The 17,303-nt window shown below is 37.3% G+C and overlaps 1 protein-coding gene across 2 annotated transcripts in view; it reads left to right on the top strand.

Moving 5' to 3' along the window:
* Nucleotides 1-17,303, top strand: part of DCBLD2 (discoidin, CUB and LCCL domain containing 2) — an 80,314-nt gene that overhangs the window by 52,552 nt on the left and 10,459 nt on the right. For both annotated transcript variants that reach the window (XM_034657223.1, XM_002925508.4), the window contains 9 exons: nucleotides 2,566-2,617; nucleotides 4,824-4,896; nucleotides 5,216-5,349; nucleotides 7,186-7,226; nucleotides 8,055-8,270; nucleotides 9,091-9,215; nucleotides 13,972-14,122; nucleotides 14,893-14,979; nucleotides 15,128-15,253. In XM_034657223.1, the coding sequence (XP_034513114.1) occupies nucleotides 2,566-2,617; nucleotides 4,824-4,896; nucleotides 5,216-5,349; nucleotides 7,186-7,226; nucleotides 8,055-8,270; nucleotides 9,091-9,215; nucleotides 13,972-14,122; nucleotides 14,893-14,979; nucleotides 15,128-15,253 (1,005 nt within the window). The remainder of the gene's footprint in view (nucleotides 1-2,565; nucleotides 2,618-4,823; nucleotides 4,897-5,215; nucleotides 5,350-7,185; nucleotides 7,227-8,054; nucleotides 8,271-9,090; nucleotides 9,216-13,971; nucleotides 14,123-14,892; nucleotides 14,980-15,127; nucleotides 15,254-17,303) is intronic.

The raw sequence follows: 17,303 nt of genomic DNA, 5'->3' as shown, positions 1-17,303 counted from the left end.
TATTTCTGGACTCTCACTTCTGTTCCATTCGTTATAACTTCTTATACATTGCTATCAGAAGGCTCTGAGGCAGATGGTTTCTTTTGAGCTGTGTTCATCTTGCCTAAGCTGTGTTATTATCTGGGAGCCTTGTAGTAATAGTGGTTTTCTGGAAGACTGTTTACTTGTAAGCTTTCAGGAAAGACACATTTTAAAGCATCTTAATTGAAGTTTTCTTTGCCTCTGTGGAGTTAAAAAGCTCAGTATTTATAATCATGATTTTCTTTCTCTGTCTTTAGTCTTGGCTCTCCTCATAGGTGTCCATTTTGAATTCCTATTTTCCTCCCCTAGGGACCTCTTTTGAGCCCCCATGGAATTTGCAAGCAAGGTATACTGCATACATTTGCATGGCATAATCTGGAGTTTCAGCACTGCATGGACTTAAAATAAAGCCCTGTCCTGATCAAATATATCCATAGTTGGCCAGCATTCTGGCACGTGGCCTGAAAGTAATGAGGCCAGCTGGCAGTCTTCTTGTGGTTTTGAGTGCCACGTTGGACCACACAGGTACCTTTGCATCCCAGGCTTTTAGAAGTTCAACTTGTAATCTTAGGAGTTAGAAACTCTTTTCATGGAGCAGGAAAGCAGAAAATCAGTTGTAATTGATGCAGTGTGAAGATTGCCAGGAATAACCAGGGTATAGGTAATTCAGTGTGTCTGTTTTTCTCAGTCATTCAGCCAGGTAGTCGTGACCAGACATGTATTCTCTTAAACTCCTAAACACAGATTTAATCATCATTCAAGTGCCTATGGTGTATTAATCCATTAATTAATCCATGTAATTGCTCTCAAAATATCACTTTCCTTTTGGTATAACAGTTGTGCTCCAGTTCATCCAAGACACATTTCATTTGGGTGATAATCACATAATTTCTTCAGAATTATAAAATGGAATAATCAGTTATTTACGCTTGCTGTGGAGGCCATTGATTTAATGAATATTTGTGGGGTGCCTGGGTGGCTCAGTCAGTTAAGCATCTGCCTTCGGCTCAGGTCATGATCCCTCATCGGAGCCCGCTTCTTTGCCTGCCACTCCACCTGCTTGTGCTCTCTCTCTCTGACAAAAAAAAAAACAAAAAAACAAAACCCAACTCAATGAATATTTGCATGCCATCAGTGTGCAAAGATGCCTGTGGGGTGTTATCAGTGTATTGTCACCCTCAGCACACTTGATCGGCCAGGCATTTACATGTGAAATCACTTACTCTTGTGATTGCCTTATTAGGACCTTCTAGGTTTTCCTCCATACAAGTTAGTCTGTGATTGGACTTAGCCAAACATGCTAACAGTCACAATCTTTTATTCATCCATTTGTTCAATAAATGTTGATTGAAAGCCTCCTGTTACACCATATGCTGTGATTGCTGCTGACAATACAAAGGTGAGGACAGACAGCCTTCTCTGTCCATAGACTAGACATTATAAAATGATGTTGCTTATAACTCCACAACTGTATCAGTGGATTGTTCTTACATAACACATGGTACTTTGAGAACACGTAATAGTCACCTACTCATTAAAGCAACCAAAAAAATCTTAGGTGCCTCCTATGTGCTAGAGGTTTTTGACTTGTTGAAAATGAGCAGCTTCTGTAAAGAAGCGACAGTTAAGCCAGCAAGGCTAAGGGACAGTAGAAAATCATTCTAGGTCAAGAGGCACCATGTGCCAGGGGAACCAAAGAAGGCCAGTATGGCAGGAAACCAGCACAGGTACAAAACAAGATTTAGACAGGACCAGGCTGCCACTTCCAGACCTATGGGCTGTGTTGAGGACTTGGCCCTCTGTCCTAGAGCAGAAGGAAGACATTGACCTGTTGGAACCAAGAGCCACCTTTTACCCAGCCTCCGAACTAAGTCTTAATGAAGCAGGTTAGCTCTTATTCAGATTTGATTACTAGATGGAAATATTAAATTTTAAAGTTCCTTCTTACTTAGATGAATGTTTCTTCAACTTTAGTGTGCTTAAGAATTATCTAGAGGACTTGTTAGAGCAGATTTTGGGGTGTCCACTCCCAGAGATTCTGTAAGTCTGGATGGTGTTGAAGAATTTGAATTTCTGTTAAGTTTGCAGAAGATACTAGTGCTGCTGGTCCTGGCCATGGACTCAATTTTCAGTATCAGTTCCTTAGAGTAACAAAATTAATTCATCTGACTTGTCATTGTTTTCCTTGTGTGTAACTAGCAGAGGATCACTTTTCAGTTATGTAATAATTTTCTCTTTTCAGGAGCTGAATTTAATAGAAGTTATTTTAAGTCTATACATTATACTTATCTCTACCTTCTGTATACATATACAGGACTCTGTAAGGGGATGTGGTAGCAAACAGTATTAGAGAGGCATAGCCCCAGAAATCAAGATACTTCAAAAAGAAATCGTGCTAACAAAAACTTGTACAAAGTTACTAGTCCTACCTTCACAGCTGTTCAGATTTTAAAATTTAGAACGTTATTTGGGATTTGGAAACGGTGTTTCAGTAAGAGTAAAGCTATGTATTATTGAATCCATTTTTTATTTTTGTTTTTCTAGATCTAATTACTTGTTTGGATACTGCATCCAGTTTTTTGGAACCTGAGTTCAGGTATGACCATATTTGTGACTTTTTCCCCCTTAAATGCTACTCTTCATCTACTTCATCATTATTCTTATACACTTAGGATTAATGTACATTGATGTATGTGTCATAGGTGTGACATACAATCATTGTTCAAGAGGTCAATAAATTAGTGCTTATTTAAAGCCATTGAGTTACTGTGTTTAAATTTTGCTTTAATTGTAGCATTTGGATCTTCTCTATAATGAAAGTATAATTTCAATATACTTTAAAAGTAGAACTGGTTGCTTTTCAAAATGTGGCAAAACTGCTAATGAAGTTAGAGGAGATTTTTTTTTCCCCCCTCAAAAAGGGAAGAGAAAGATTTAGGCTATAACAGAATTCTTCAGTGTTCTTGCCCAAGCAACATTTTTACTACTGTTTCCTTGCTTTATGTCCTTGTCTGGACTGGGATTCCCTTCTATTTGAGTTTCCATTTCTAACCTTTGCTGGCTTTCATTCTGCCACTTACATTGCTGCCAAGTTTCATTCTAAAATAAATGCGTGATCATTCCCGTACTTTAAAATCTTCAGGAGCTTCTTCTTATTAAGACAAAATGCCATCCAGATGTCTTAGCCTGGGTTTCAGGATCCTTCACAGGTAGTCCTTGGACCATTTTTTCCAGTCTCATCTTATGTACTTATGGATTCTTTACAGTGCTCTGAGCTCAGAACTTTTGCCTGAAATTGCTTTACTCTCTCTGCTTGGCAAATTTATTCTTATCTCCTAAGACCAGTCTCACTAACCTTCCTCCAACTTGCTACACTCCCCAAAGAGCAACCTTTATTTTGTCTTCAAGGAGAGGTCTCTGTCTGCGGGATGGGTGAGCTCGTCAGCACTTACAGAGACTCCCAGTCAGCAGGGGTGACTCTGGCATCAGTGTCTGGTGCACAGACCTGCACAGGGCCTGTATCCTCACCACCCACAGGCAGGCTGCCGTTTTTTCTTGCCTGGACTGCTCCACCACCAGCCTACCAAGATCTCTGCTTCTCCTCAGCGTTCCTTACAATCTCCTTCTTCCCAGGAGCCAGAATAATCTTTTTCAGAAATAGGAATCAGATTATGTGTGTATAAGCTTTAAAATCCTTCATTGACTTCCCATTTTGACTGAGAAATATCTTCCAGATTCATCACCATAACCCACAAGGCTTCTGCACGATCTGACTCCTGCCCACCTCTCTAGCCTTCTCCCAAACTAATGTTACCTTTTAGCTTTACAGTGCTCACTGTACTCCGCCTGCACTGGTCATCCTTAGTTGGAGACACACACAGGCCACCTTGCCTCGTGGGCATACTGTTCCTGTCCATTAGGGTGCATTTCCCTTCCTTGGCTGAGGCTTCACTTCCTCAGAGCCCCATTTCCTGACTTCGGCAGCGCAGAGCCCTGTGTAAGAGCATTGTCTCTGGAGACCATATGCCACTTACCAGCTGTGGGACTTGGGCGCACTGTTTCTCAGTTCCCTCATCTGTAAAGTGAGGATAATACTAATACTTACCATTGGGGTTCCTGTGTGGGTTCCTGAGGTACTCAGAAGGCCGCCTGGCACATAGTAAATTTACTGTATGTTGGTGTTAAGTTTGCTTCCTCCCGCATATTTCATGGAGTGCCCTTTCTTCACAGCAGAGTTATAATCTGATTTAAGTATTAGTTTAATGTCTTCCCCCTGACCTCTGGAATGTAAACCCAGGGAAGACTGGGCCATATTTACTTGGTTGATGTTTATAAACCCAATACCTAGTACAGCCCAGCACTCAACAGACAACAATAGACATTCAGGTAAATGTGTTGAGTGGGTGGGTGAATGAGTGAATAAATGAATGCCAAATATTTTTAAGTCAAATTTGATAAGTAGCGGGTTGGTGAAATAAACCGGTTTATCTACAAATTAGAATAGCATAGACCTGTTAAATATGAATAGATCTTATAGTAAAAATATGTTTGCCATTCATTATGAAGTAAAATAAAAAGGTTTGTAGAATATGAAACAATTATTTTAAATATGTGGGTGAAGATGTTTTATATGGATGGATGAAATAAAGTCTGAAAGGGCTTTTTAAAAGTAGTGCTTCTCAGGGTAGTGAGATTAAAGTATTTGAATGAACTGTAAAATGAATATGTGACTTTTTTTTTCTTCTTTTCCCCCAGTAAGTACAGAACTGTTTTATATCCTTTAACTTGTTTTTATTTCACAGTAAGTATTGCCCAGCTGGTTGTCTGCTTCCTTTTGCTGAGATATCAGGAACAATCCCTCATGGATATAGAGATGTAAGTCTAAGCAACATAAACTTATGTTCAAGTTGTAATACAACTTTATTATTTTTTTTAATTCCAGAATAGGTTGGTGTACCTATTATATATCTTTAATCTTGATTTATTTTCTAGGAATTATTTCTTTTAGTATTATGTATGTAATGTTTTATTCTTTTTCTTGTGCTACAAGTCTATACTATGTTACCACATCAGTAACCCTGTGTTCATTGAGAAAACTGTCCCAGTCAACTCATTTCTTGTGGAAGCTTAAGCGTCGTTTATAAATTATCAAAAGAACATTAAATACTAATCTTTTATTTTTCCTTTCCTCAAGTCCTCACCACTGTGCATGGCTGGTGTGCACGCAGGAGTAGTGTCAAACATTTTGGGTGGCCAAATCAGCGTTGTAATTAGTAAAGGCATTCCGTACTATGAGAGCTCTTTGGCTAACAACGTCACGTCTGTGGTGTAAGTATATATGTTATTGGTCATAGGAGGGTATGGGGCAGGGGTGGGAGAGCAGCAAGTTAGACCTCAGCAACATCACTGTTAATGGTGTTCATGAAGTAACATTTGTGTGGTGAGCGCTCCCATTTCTGTGTGCTCAACGTCTGAGCGTACTGAAGAGCACAGGCAGGGTCGCACTACCTTGGCATGTTCTCCATCACAAAGAGAGTCATTTAGAAAGATGACTTGTTCTTTTCTGAGTGTTGAAAGTGTCTAGAGTAAGGGTCTAAAAGTTTGTGGCCAAATTTTTACTTCATTTTAAAGATTAGAAGGCATAACTACTCTGTTTCCAATAGCCTGTGTGACCTAGGATGGATTGAGGATAACTGAAATCCTCTTGAGTATAAATTAAATTTTGACATAAATCAGGGTAGTCGTATTATGAATCCTCCTCTCCTCCGAAGAGAATATTTTAGGAGTGTATTTTTATGGTCGCTACAGTGATCTGTTTTATGAAACATAGACTAGGCATCAAAAGCAGGAAATGTTGAAACATTAAAAAGAAATATAATACTTGGAATCTGTTTTGGTAAATCTTGCCAAAGATGGGCTCCGTCCTATAGACAATACTAAGCTTAATTGAAATCGGCTTCTCTTCTGAGGTTCTAGGCCAGTTTTCATCCAGAAGATGAGAGCATGATTCGTATCCATGACAGTATAAAACAGGAGTCAACAAACTTTTTCTGTAAAGGACCAGCTAGCATATATATTAGGCTTTATGGGCCACATGTCCCTGTCACTTATTCTCTCTTGGTTCATTTAAAATTCTTTAAACTTGTAGAAACCATTCTTAGCTGCCTGGCCATACAAAACAGGCCATGCATGAGCGAGCTATCATTTGTCCATCCCTGGTATAGAGTTAGCAACCTTTCCTTCTCTTCGTTTCTCCTAGATGTTTTTTTTCTTTTTTCTTCTTTTTCTTTCTTTCTTTCTTCCTTTTTTTTTTTGCATTTACCATTTCCATTCTTTATTTTTAATTAATTTTTATTCAAAAACTAAATGATATGCTATGTGTTGCTAGATGGCTTTATGCAGACCTTATCATTCTTTTCTCTTCTGCCTTTAGCATTTTTTTTTTTGTCAGTTCTCTTTCTTTTATACCTTAAGAAAAAATAAGGACAGGTTGCATCCACTTGTAATAATGGTTTGAAGTTGTGCTGAAGGAAGGAAGGTTTCAGGTTCTTTATCCCCCCAAGTTCTTTTTATCCCCGCAAGTTCTCTAGAGTCCTTGGTAAACTAGTCACTTGTCCCACCTCTCCATTTCCCCAACTGCATTTACTTTCCTGTTACTTTGAAATCCAGATGCAGTGCTACATTGTAACATTGAAACTTGTCTTTAGCTGTGTTTATTTCCTGTAACAAATGCAGTCTCTCCTATTAGTAGCAAGCTTTTTTTCTGTTAACTCCCAGGAAGCTTAAGCCTCATTCTCTAGGAATTACAGTGTACTTGCAACAAAAGCAAATGACACGGAAAAGTTTGAGGAATCGGTGTATTTCCATGAAAGATAAATAAGTACATACTAAAGGTTACATGGGCATACTTGCACATTTCATGTATGAAACAGGCACTAGATACTTTTAGAGAAAATTGTTTATGCTGATTTCAGAAGTTCTGCTTTGAAATGAGACTTTTGGCGGGGGAGGGGCTAATAACAGCATCAGTTGTCAAATATATGGCCATAGAATATTCTTAGTTCTTTATATAGTAAAACAAAAACAAAAGAAAAAGTTTTCCTAAGACAAATATGGGGAAGTCTATATATATGAGTGTCACCAAGAACAACTTTTCTCTTTCAGGGGACACTTATCTACAAGTCTTTTTACATTTAAGACAAGTGGTAAGCCTCTCGTGGACTTTATAACTTATTGTAATTTGTGTAATAGTTAATATTTTTTAAACACTATCATGCACTATGCCAATTGCTTTTTTTTTTTTTTGCACCTTCTCATATGTCACAATAATATAATGGATGGAATAAACTGAAGGTTTTGTATTAATAGGGAAATGATCATGTAAGCAAGGAAAGTTCCTTATGAAGGGTGATTTTTTTTAATATGTCTGAAGAAGTAATTAATTCAACAGAAAATACGTATTGAGTACCTTTGATTTGTCAGGCACTGTCCTGATGCTAGTGAAACAAAAGTGAGCAGAATAAACAAAATCTTCCTTTCTTGAGCTTAAATACTGGTATTGAGAGATTGAGAGTAAACAATGGATAAATTACTATATATGATATACTCTTTATGATATTATAGAAGATATAGAAAAATAAGGAATGAGGATAGGCGATGTAGGAGAGACTGGTTTGGAGTGTTAAGTGGGGTCTGGATAGGCCTCATGCAGAATGTGACATCTGAGCAAACACCTAATGGCTGTAGGGTGTGAGTCATTCACTGGTCTAGAGAGAGTGTCCCAGGGAGAGGATAATGTATTGCCATTAAATTGATGGTTATTGCTTGTGAATAAATATGTATGTACATTTCCTGAGAAGACACAAAGACATAGACCCAAGAAACATTTGCCTACTTTTGAAATTCCTCTGTTACAGTATATTATTAGCATAGTGTATGTTAATTACATGTACAATAGAAAGTTTCCAATGAGCAAATTTATACAGATTTTGAACTTACATCTGGAAACCAATTTACTGTCTTTTTTGTTTCAGGTTGTTATGGAACACTGGGGATGGAATCTGGCGTGATTGCTGATCCTCAGATCACAGCATCATCTGTGCTGGAGTGGACTGACCACACCGGGCAAGAGAACAGCTGGAAACCTGAAAAGGCCAGGCTGAAGAAACCTGGACCTCCTTGGGCTGCTTTTGCCACTGATGAATATCAGTGGTTACAAATAGATCTGAATAAAGAAAAGAAGATAACAGGTTAAAAGACATAATTTTCTAGAATGATTTATAGTTCTGATTTTATTTGGAAACCTGATGACATCTAAGATTGTCACAGAAAATTAGGTCATTGCAAATGTAATTGTCTGGTTTTAAGTTTTCTTTACTGGTGTTAAATAATCCTGAAGGTGGTTTCATAAAACGTGGTAGAGGAAAGGAGTTGGTATTTGATTTTTATTAGCTTTTTTTTTTCATTGTAATAAGATTCTTTAAAGGTAGTGTTTTAATTAAGCTATCTTGACATTTGAAATAACCATCTCTTAGAGTCATTAAAAGAAATTTATGTGCTGTATGGTGACTAACATAATAAAAAAAAAATTTTTAAAAAGAAATTTATGTTCAAGTTCATTTTAAGTGCTATAAATATTCTGCATGTGCTGAATACAAATTCATTGGAGCAATTTATCAAATGGTCAGAATAATTTATTAGAATTGGGTTAGGGTAATTTTGTTAAAGATTTATTTTGATTTGGTACTGAAAAAAATAATTGTTTCAATCCATTCATTCCCACGGAGTCATTGTTACTTGGTAGGTGAGATATATTTTACAGTGTTATGAACACAAGCTGTCAAAATAGAATAGTCCTTTCCTTATGTGCACCCATAATTCTTGTATCTTTACAAGGGAACAAAGCCAAGGATTTAGTTGCTATTATAATGAAACCTTGCACTTAGAGATGGTAATGTGCTTTTGGCAAAAATGTTTTAACGGTGTACTTTAGGTATTTACTCTTCAGTGCTGAACAAACTTCAAGGATCAGACCATGTGCACTAATGAAAGCAATTTTCCATTTCGCAGGCATTGTAACCACTGGCTCCACCATGGTGGAGCACAATTACTATGTGTCAGCCTACAAAGTTCTATACAGTGATGATGGACAGAGATGGACTGTGTATAGAGAGCCTGGTGTGGAGCAGGATAAGGTAAAGTGATTGCCTAAGGTATTTTAAAAGATGGGCCTCTGCCAAAAATCACTAAAGCTGTCCTGTGATATTCAACTTAGCTATTGTTTGGTCTTTGTTCTCTTCTGGTTATTTTAGGTTGTGTTGGTTATTAGCCTTACTCTTCTAACTATGGCTAGGAAGTTCTCAGTGGTCCTTGGTCCCTTTTGATGATTTTAACATTTTTAACTCAGTTGTTTAGGTACTTTATTAAGAAATTCTGAAAAGGAGGGGCGTCTTGCTGGCTCAGTCGGTAGAGCATGGGACTCTTGATCATGAGTCATGATCAGGGTCATGGGTTTAAACCCCACATTGAGTGTAGAGCCTCCATGAATGAATGAATGGATCAATGAATGACTAATTTTCAGTAAGTGGTGCTAACATATTAAAAAAAATTCTAAAAAGGAACTTGTAATTTCTTGTCTTAAATAAGCTTTTCTTGATAATCCACAAAATGATGGAGAACCTAATTTGTTCCCAGATTTCTTCTATGCAGGCAAGGGGGACAAAAGACAAAAGCTAAAGGCAAAAATGCATTGTAGTCTTGGATATAGACTTGAAAGGTCATTTCAAGCTCACCTTACCAAATTTTGTCTTAGAAAACTTCTGTTTTTTTTGTACCTGAAGAATTTTCTTAACTTCCATGTTAATTATCAAATTGTTGTTTTAGTTAGCAGACTATGATAATGCAGGAATGCTCCAGAGTAGATGGTAAGGGGTGAGGAGTAGGGAGAAGTGGCTGTCCTCTAGCTATCACCTTCACCCAGGCTCCTGGCCCATGTTCCACCACGAGGACCTTGTAGCTGGGGGAGTCCTTGTCCTCAAAGAAGGTAGATTTCTTCTTATCTAGAATTGAAATTAAAAGCACTATTTTTTTTTTTTTAAAGATTTTATTTATTTATTTGACAGAGAGAGAGACAGCCAGCGAGAGAGGGAAACACAAGCAGGGGGAGTGGGAGAGGAAGAAGCAGGCTCACAGCAGAGGAGCCTGATGTGGGTCGATCCCATAACACCGGGATCACGCCCTGAGCTGAAGGCAGACGCTTAACCGCTGTGCCACCCAGGCGCCCCAAAAGCACTAATTTTTTTTTAACGAAACTTCCCTGAGTTTCGTTTCAGTTACATGATACTATCAGTTCTCTGTCATATATATGATTTGCTAATATATCTTCAATTACCACTTTTCTTATCTCTCTATTCAGAAAACTCCAGGGGCTCCTTATAATCTGTCATGTGGATCTAAACTCTTCCGTTGTTATTCAAGGCCTTCTTCCCTCTCTTCTGCCTGATATCACATGACCTTCATCTGTGGTGAGGCTCTACCCATCGAAGTAAATAACTGTATTGTCTTTATACCTATCTTCCTTCTGCTTAGTAACCCCAGACTTGGCTACTTTTTACTCTGAGCACATCCATACTTATTTGTAGAATATTTATTATACTTGTGGAATATAGTTAATTATTTGAAATTACAAGAATTATCCATGCTTATATTATAAAAACATCTGGCACCATTGAATTATGTTTCTGAAAAAGACTTTCTTTTTTGCTTCGTTTTTGAAACCTAATTTCATTAGGTATAGAATTCTAGGTTCATGTTGTTTTTCCCGCCACACTTTAAATATGCTGTTCCACTGTTTTCTGGTTTACATTTTTCCAGTGAGAATTTTATCTTTCACACCTTTGTTCCTCAGTGTGTAATGTGTCTTTTTATTCCTTAGCTGTTTTTAAGATTTTCTTTTTATCATTTGTTTTAAGCAACTTGATTATGCTGTATGTGCCTTTGTGTAGTTGTCTTCATGTTTCTTCTGCTTGGGTTTTTTTGAGCTTCTTGGATCTGTTGGTCATAATTTGCTTCAAATTTGGAAAATTGTAGGCCATGTTTTCTCAAGTATGTTGCCTCCCTAATTTTAATTACATGACTGTGATGACTCTTAAAGATGTCTCACAGTTTACTGATGCTGTGTTCATTTCTTTTTTAAATCTCTCTCCATGTTCTGGTTTGGAAAATTTTACTGTTTTACCTTCAAGTTCACTAATCTGTTCTGCAACGTCTAACCTATTAATCCCATCCAGTGTACTTTTATCTTCAATGTTGCATTTTTACTCCTAGATTTTCAGTTTTGGGCTTTTAAAATTTCTTCCAAGTCTCTCCTGAGCATGCTGGTGCTTTTTTTCTACCCCTAAAACATATGGAATATATAGTAACTCTTTTGATGCTCTTATCTGCTGATTCTGTCTACTAATGTGTCACACATGGGTCTTTTCATGTTGATAGATATTATATATCATATTTTACATGCCTTGTAATTTTTTATTGGTTGCCAAACATTATGAACTTTTACATTGTTTGGTGCTAGGTTTTTCTTTTATTATTTACTTTTGAGCTTTATTCTGGGACACAGGTTGCTTTGGAATTATTTGGTCTTTTTAAGGTTTGCATTTTAGCTTTGTTAGGTGGGACCTGAGCAGCTTTTAGTTCTAATATTTTTTTACTGTTAGTACTGTTCCAAGTATTCAACCCAAAGGGTCATGTATTATGAGTTTTACCCACTCTATCTGTTGGTAATGTGAGCTGTTCCCAACCCTCCCTAGCTCTGAGAATTGTTCTGTGGGCTCCTTCCAGCGGTTCTTTCCCATCCACAGTTTGTTTCTTTATGTGTAACTGAGATTTAAGGGGAAATCCGAGAAGTCTCTTTTTCTCTCTCTCTGCAGTTCTCTTCTCTCCTATAATCTATCTTACAAATTCTCGCTATCTTGGTCTCTCTGTCTCTGAGCTCTGTGTCCTTGTTGCGGTGAGACCACCAAGGCTCTCTCCAGACAATATTGGGGCAGTAGAAAGGCTCACCTCATGTGTTTCTCTTCTCTCTGGGATTAATGCCCTATGCTACCTATTGTCCAGTGTTAGAAAACCGTTGTTTCATATATTATATCCGATTTTTCAGATGTTTAAGGCAAGGAGTAAATGTCGTCCCTATTCATCTGTCCCAGATACAAGTGGAAGTCCTTACACTGAGTTATATGGAATACCAGTCTCTTGCTTCACATTAGCCCATCTGCTCCCTCATCTGTCTCCAAACTCAAGAGTCACTGGTGTATTCATTTTGACATCCTTTCTAAGCATGCACACATGCATGAGCACATACAGACTGAGACAGCCTTTGGGTTTGTTTTCAGAAGATAGGAATATATATACAACTTGCTTCACAATACATTGCTTTTTAATAGTGTGCCATATCTGTGTGTGGTAATATCCTGTAAAATTTAAGTTCCTTGACGGTGGGAACTTGGACTTCCATTTCCATTTTTATACTCATGACTCCTTGCAGACCTCACTACACACAGGGGCTCATAGATTATAAATGCTCATAGGTTATAGCAGATCTTTTTTACTTAGTTTATATAAAATCCTTCTCCTTTAAGGTTTTTTATAAAAATGAAACTTCAGTGTGGAATAAGACCTCAGGGATAGTTTTTATGTCCTAAAGTGATTACTGTTCCTTTTCCACTAATAGACTGCAAATTTTTGCTTTCATTTTATTTCAGAGTAATATCTGAGGAAATAATGGAAAGTTACTAGGTTGGAGATTATTGTAACTTCAAAACAAACCTTGTAGAAAATGAAGGCTATTAACACATCTTAAAAGTTTACAATCTAATGCTTTGTGAATCAGCCAAAAGAAGATAGCTATATTTAGACATGACTTGATGGAAGAGTTAAACATTTACTTGCTCTCACATTAACTGATAAAATATAAACCACTTTGATTTTAGGCAGATTAGTAGTCTTTAGAAACTAGCCAGGTGATTTGGCCTAGAGGAACATGGAGGACTTCTCACTTAGTGGATCCCTAGAATTAAGTCAGAAGACTCGGACTCAGGTCACTGCTCAGTCATTGACTGGTTGTGCAGTCCGTTTACATTCTAGAGCTGCAGTTTTCTGGGTTCTGCCTATTTCATGGGGTTGTCCGAGAACAGCTGAGTTAATTATATGAAAATACTTTGTAAATAAGAGCCCTTGCAGTGTTACATACTATCATTATTTGCTCAAAATGGTTGAGGGGATGAGACAGTCACTCGAAATCATATTTTTACCTAAAGACTATTCATATAATACGTATAATGCTTAGGATCATTAAAATTAGGCAGGCAACATTAAAATTAGAATCATTTGTCTAGTGTAGATGCAACGAGGAATGAAAAGGGGGAATATGGGAACTGTCTTTATGTAGTGTATCCAGTAGGTGGAGGTATGTAACTGTTCTGCCTTCCTTAGTGTATGTTCCCTTTCTGTCTCTTCTGAGAGAAAAATTATGAAAAGTACACAGTAAAGCATTTCCTCTAAGACCTTGTATGTTCAATTGTGCTTTATTTTGAAAAGAAAATTAATATATTTTAATAACTGGTAATTCCACAGGACTAGAATTACTAATCTATTAAAAGAATTATACTGTCTCACTGCAACTGAAGCCTTCTCAAATTGCCAAGTTAGCATTTTTGGTATGTTTCAATCATCTTAAAATCATTTTTGTATTCAGTACTTTTATAAGTTTTTGATGAAGAATGTGCAGCTTAATAGTTTGTCCAAATTATGATTATTTTCTGAGAAATTAATTCTTACTGTCATACTTTACAGATCTCATTTAAGACCCAAAGCAGAAAACAAAAATATGTTTCAGTGGAACAGTTTAGCCCTGACCTCTGTTGACGTAAAGTACCAATTTTTTGTTTTTTAAAGATATTTCAAGGAAACAAAGATTATCACCAGGATGTGCGTAATAACTTTTTGCCACCAATTATTGCACGTTTTATTAGAGTGAATCCTACACAATGGCAGCAGAAAATTGCCATGAAAATGGAACTGCTTGGATGTCAGTTTATTCCTAAAGGTAAAGCAACAGTATGTATTTAATTTAAAATAGCTTTGCTATTCTCAGAGAAAATAAATAATGATCGAGTGTTCAGCTTTTAACTACAATGTCTTCTTAAAGAGGATTTTTAAAAGAAATAGTTATCTAACGTATTGAAAAGCCAGTTACCAGAATGTTTTCCAAGGTTACAGGTGGAAGAGAGAGCATCATTGATGAGATAATGTAATGAGGTTGCTTTTCAGATCTAGTCTCAATCTTAACAATTTTTAATCAGGTCCCATGTAGCGTAGCATACATAATCTTGTAACACCAGCACCAATGATTATAACTTAGTCCAAGTGCCTTTTCCTTTGAGAAAATTAAAAGTGGGAGTAACTTCCTTCAGTAGTCTAGAATATTTTAATACTTTACTTCCTGTTGTATCTCCAAAACCTGTCACAATGCCCTCACGCAGTGGGCCCTCCACAGTTATTAAATGATTGAATGAATAGTATGTCAAGCTGTGATGATACTTCTGTAGCTTTAGAGTTTAATGTCATCCATCTCCTCCGTGCTCTCCTTCTCCGAGAATTGTTTTAAAACAATTTAATTATATACGAAGTGAGAAATCCCAGTAAATTTGTGTGTTTAATGCATAGTATATTGATCCTACTGACATATTGTTCTCTAAGACTTAAAATTACTGGGCAGAAATAAGTCCTCTAGGAAATGTCGAAGATACTTAAATTACTGTTTTTAACTGTGACTCATAAGCAAAATGTATAAACTTTTCTAAACCATTTTTCAAGGTCGTCCTCCAAAACTTACTCAACCTCCACCTCCTCGGAACAGCAATGACCTCAAAAACACTACAGCCCCTCCAAAAATAGCCAAAGGTATGCCTCCTTTAAGTGTGAGAATTTGATATTCCCTGGATTTGTGGTATAATTTTCCATAAACATATTAAAAGCATTATAAAATAACTTCATTTTAATCAAGTTGATGTAGATAAACGAATAAAGAAGTTTTAAAACTTTTTTCAAGGTCGAGCCCCAAAATTTACTCAACCACTACAGCCTCGCAGTAACAATGAGTTTCCTGCACAGACAGAACAAACCACAGCCACTCCTGATATCAGAAATACTACCGTGACTCCAAGTGTAACCAAAGGTATGCAGATCCAGAAATTAACGCCTGTTTACATAGCAGCATTTCATATTGTTTGTAACTTAATTTTCAGTAGCATTTTCAGCTTTTAAACCCTCAGTTTCTTTTCCTCTTAACTGTATTTCTTAAGAACCAAAAAACTTTTATTTCTCTCCTTAGAAAAGAAACTGATTATATTGCTCTGATTTCTCTTCTCCGGTGTCGTTGTAGAATTGTTCTTTAAATATTTAGAGATGGCTGCTGTATTCTGGGTCTCCTCTTTGTGATCTTTTTTCCCACCACAGCTAAACACAAGGAGTCTCTATTTCTAGAAATAACTAAAACCATAGCAGAAAACAAACTTTTTTTCCCCCTCTGCTTATATGTTTGCTGGATAGGGAATTTGGTGGCAGAAAGGGAACAGGGGGGAAAAAAACAGTTTGGGTGAAAAACTAACACTTTTTAAAAAAATACTGTGAGTTAATATATTCATTAAAAAAAACTTTAGTCTCTATTTTGAAAATGTTTACAATCGTGATTTTTTCATATTATAAATGTAGAATTTACTTTCAAATTTCATTACCAATAAAAAAGGTATTAACACACACAAAACATAATACTTTGATTTTACTAGTTGTTGAAAAACAAAATTTCAGTTAGGAAAAAACCATAGTGTCACAGAGGAATTAATTTCAGTGTTGGCAGATAAAGCATTTTCAGGACAGTGCAGAGAAGAGAAAGCAATTCATTCCAATAACTTTTGGCACACAGAACTTTATTCATTCTCATTTTCTGAACATTTGCCTGATTCAGGTAACTCTTTCCAACTTTCCATGTGTCACTTTTTTTCCTATCTTCTAAGGTATTTTCTAAACAGACCACTTTCTTTCTCATGCTGTTGGAAAAGCTAAAGAGAAGCAAGACTTCTTAGAGGTCTCAGTGTCCCGCGGACATTTACCATTTTGTAGAAGATGTCTGTTTGGGCGGAATCCCAGACCACATGCCTGGATGAAAGAATAGTCACTTAAAAGTATTGCTCTTCTTAAAGTCAGATTATAGAATCTTAAAATCTCAAGACTGAAAGTGCCCTTAAAGTATTTTCTCCCAGAACTAGCATTCCTGTAAGCTTCAGAAGAATAACGAAGAATGTACAGGTCTTTTCAGTTAAAGACTTCTTGTCTCCTTTTCTCTGGGATGGTGGTGTATAGCCTTTTTATTATTTTTTGAACCTAAGCAGATTTTTTTAAACCTCTGATTAAATCAAACTGTATCTACCTGAACCTGATTATTGCCTATCCAGTTTCACAAATTTTAGGGATAAAGCACATTTACCCTTCTGAACTCTTGGTGCTTTCTAGCCCTGAGTCATGATTTCTGTTCTATGCACTTCTCTTCCATGTTTACATCCAGGCCGAGAGCGATGCCAGAGAAAATGCTCTCATGGTCAGATCTGTGCCACCATAGCTTCCTGAATCCCCCCAGGAGGGGCCTCAGCACCAGGCACCGGTCTTGCCGTTTCTTGGTTAGCTCGTCTGTCTGTTCTCAGTAGTCACTTCTCCATATTTTTCAGACCCTTGACTCAGAGATTCTTTACTCACGCTCAGTTACCACTTCAACTTTTCAAAGAAAGTAAAAGCAAGTAAAGGAAACTCCCTACTTGTGGAGCCTGTGAACTCACCTGTATGCTCTGTCCACTGCGTGGAAGGAGGGAGTTCCTTGTACTGTCCAAGGCTGATTCACCTGTGCCCTCGTTCCCATCCATCCAGCTTCTCCGAGGCCTCAGGTTATTGATTATCCTCTCCCACTCCTGTATCGGCAGCCTCTTTCTCTCTTTTGGGTACATCATAAGGGTACGTAAGATGCCGTGGGTCCAAGCCCCACAGTGTCTGGTGCTTGGCCCCCAGCAGAGAACAGCAGTGGCTGCTGCGTCCTCATTGCTGGGATAGGGGTGCCAGACTAGGGAAGAAGCTGATGTCTGAAATGACCTTAGGCAGACCATTTTCTCTATCTGGGCCTGGACTTATCTGTGGAGAGAGATAAGGGGATTAAAAGATCTCCTAGTCTCTCTAGGCTC

This window comes from Ailuropoda melanoleuca, chromosome 1 (genome assembly GCF_002007445.2).
Source record: "Ailuropoda melanoleuca isolate Jingjing chromosome 1, ASM200744v2, whole genome shotgun sequence".
Taxonomy (NCBI): Eukaryota; Metazoa; Chordata; class Mammalia; order Carnivora; family Ursidae; genus Ailuropoda; species Ailuropoda melanoleuca.
This window is presented reverse-complemented; position numbering and strand designations above follow the sequence as displayed.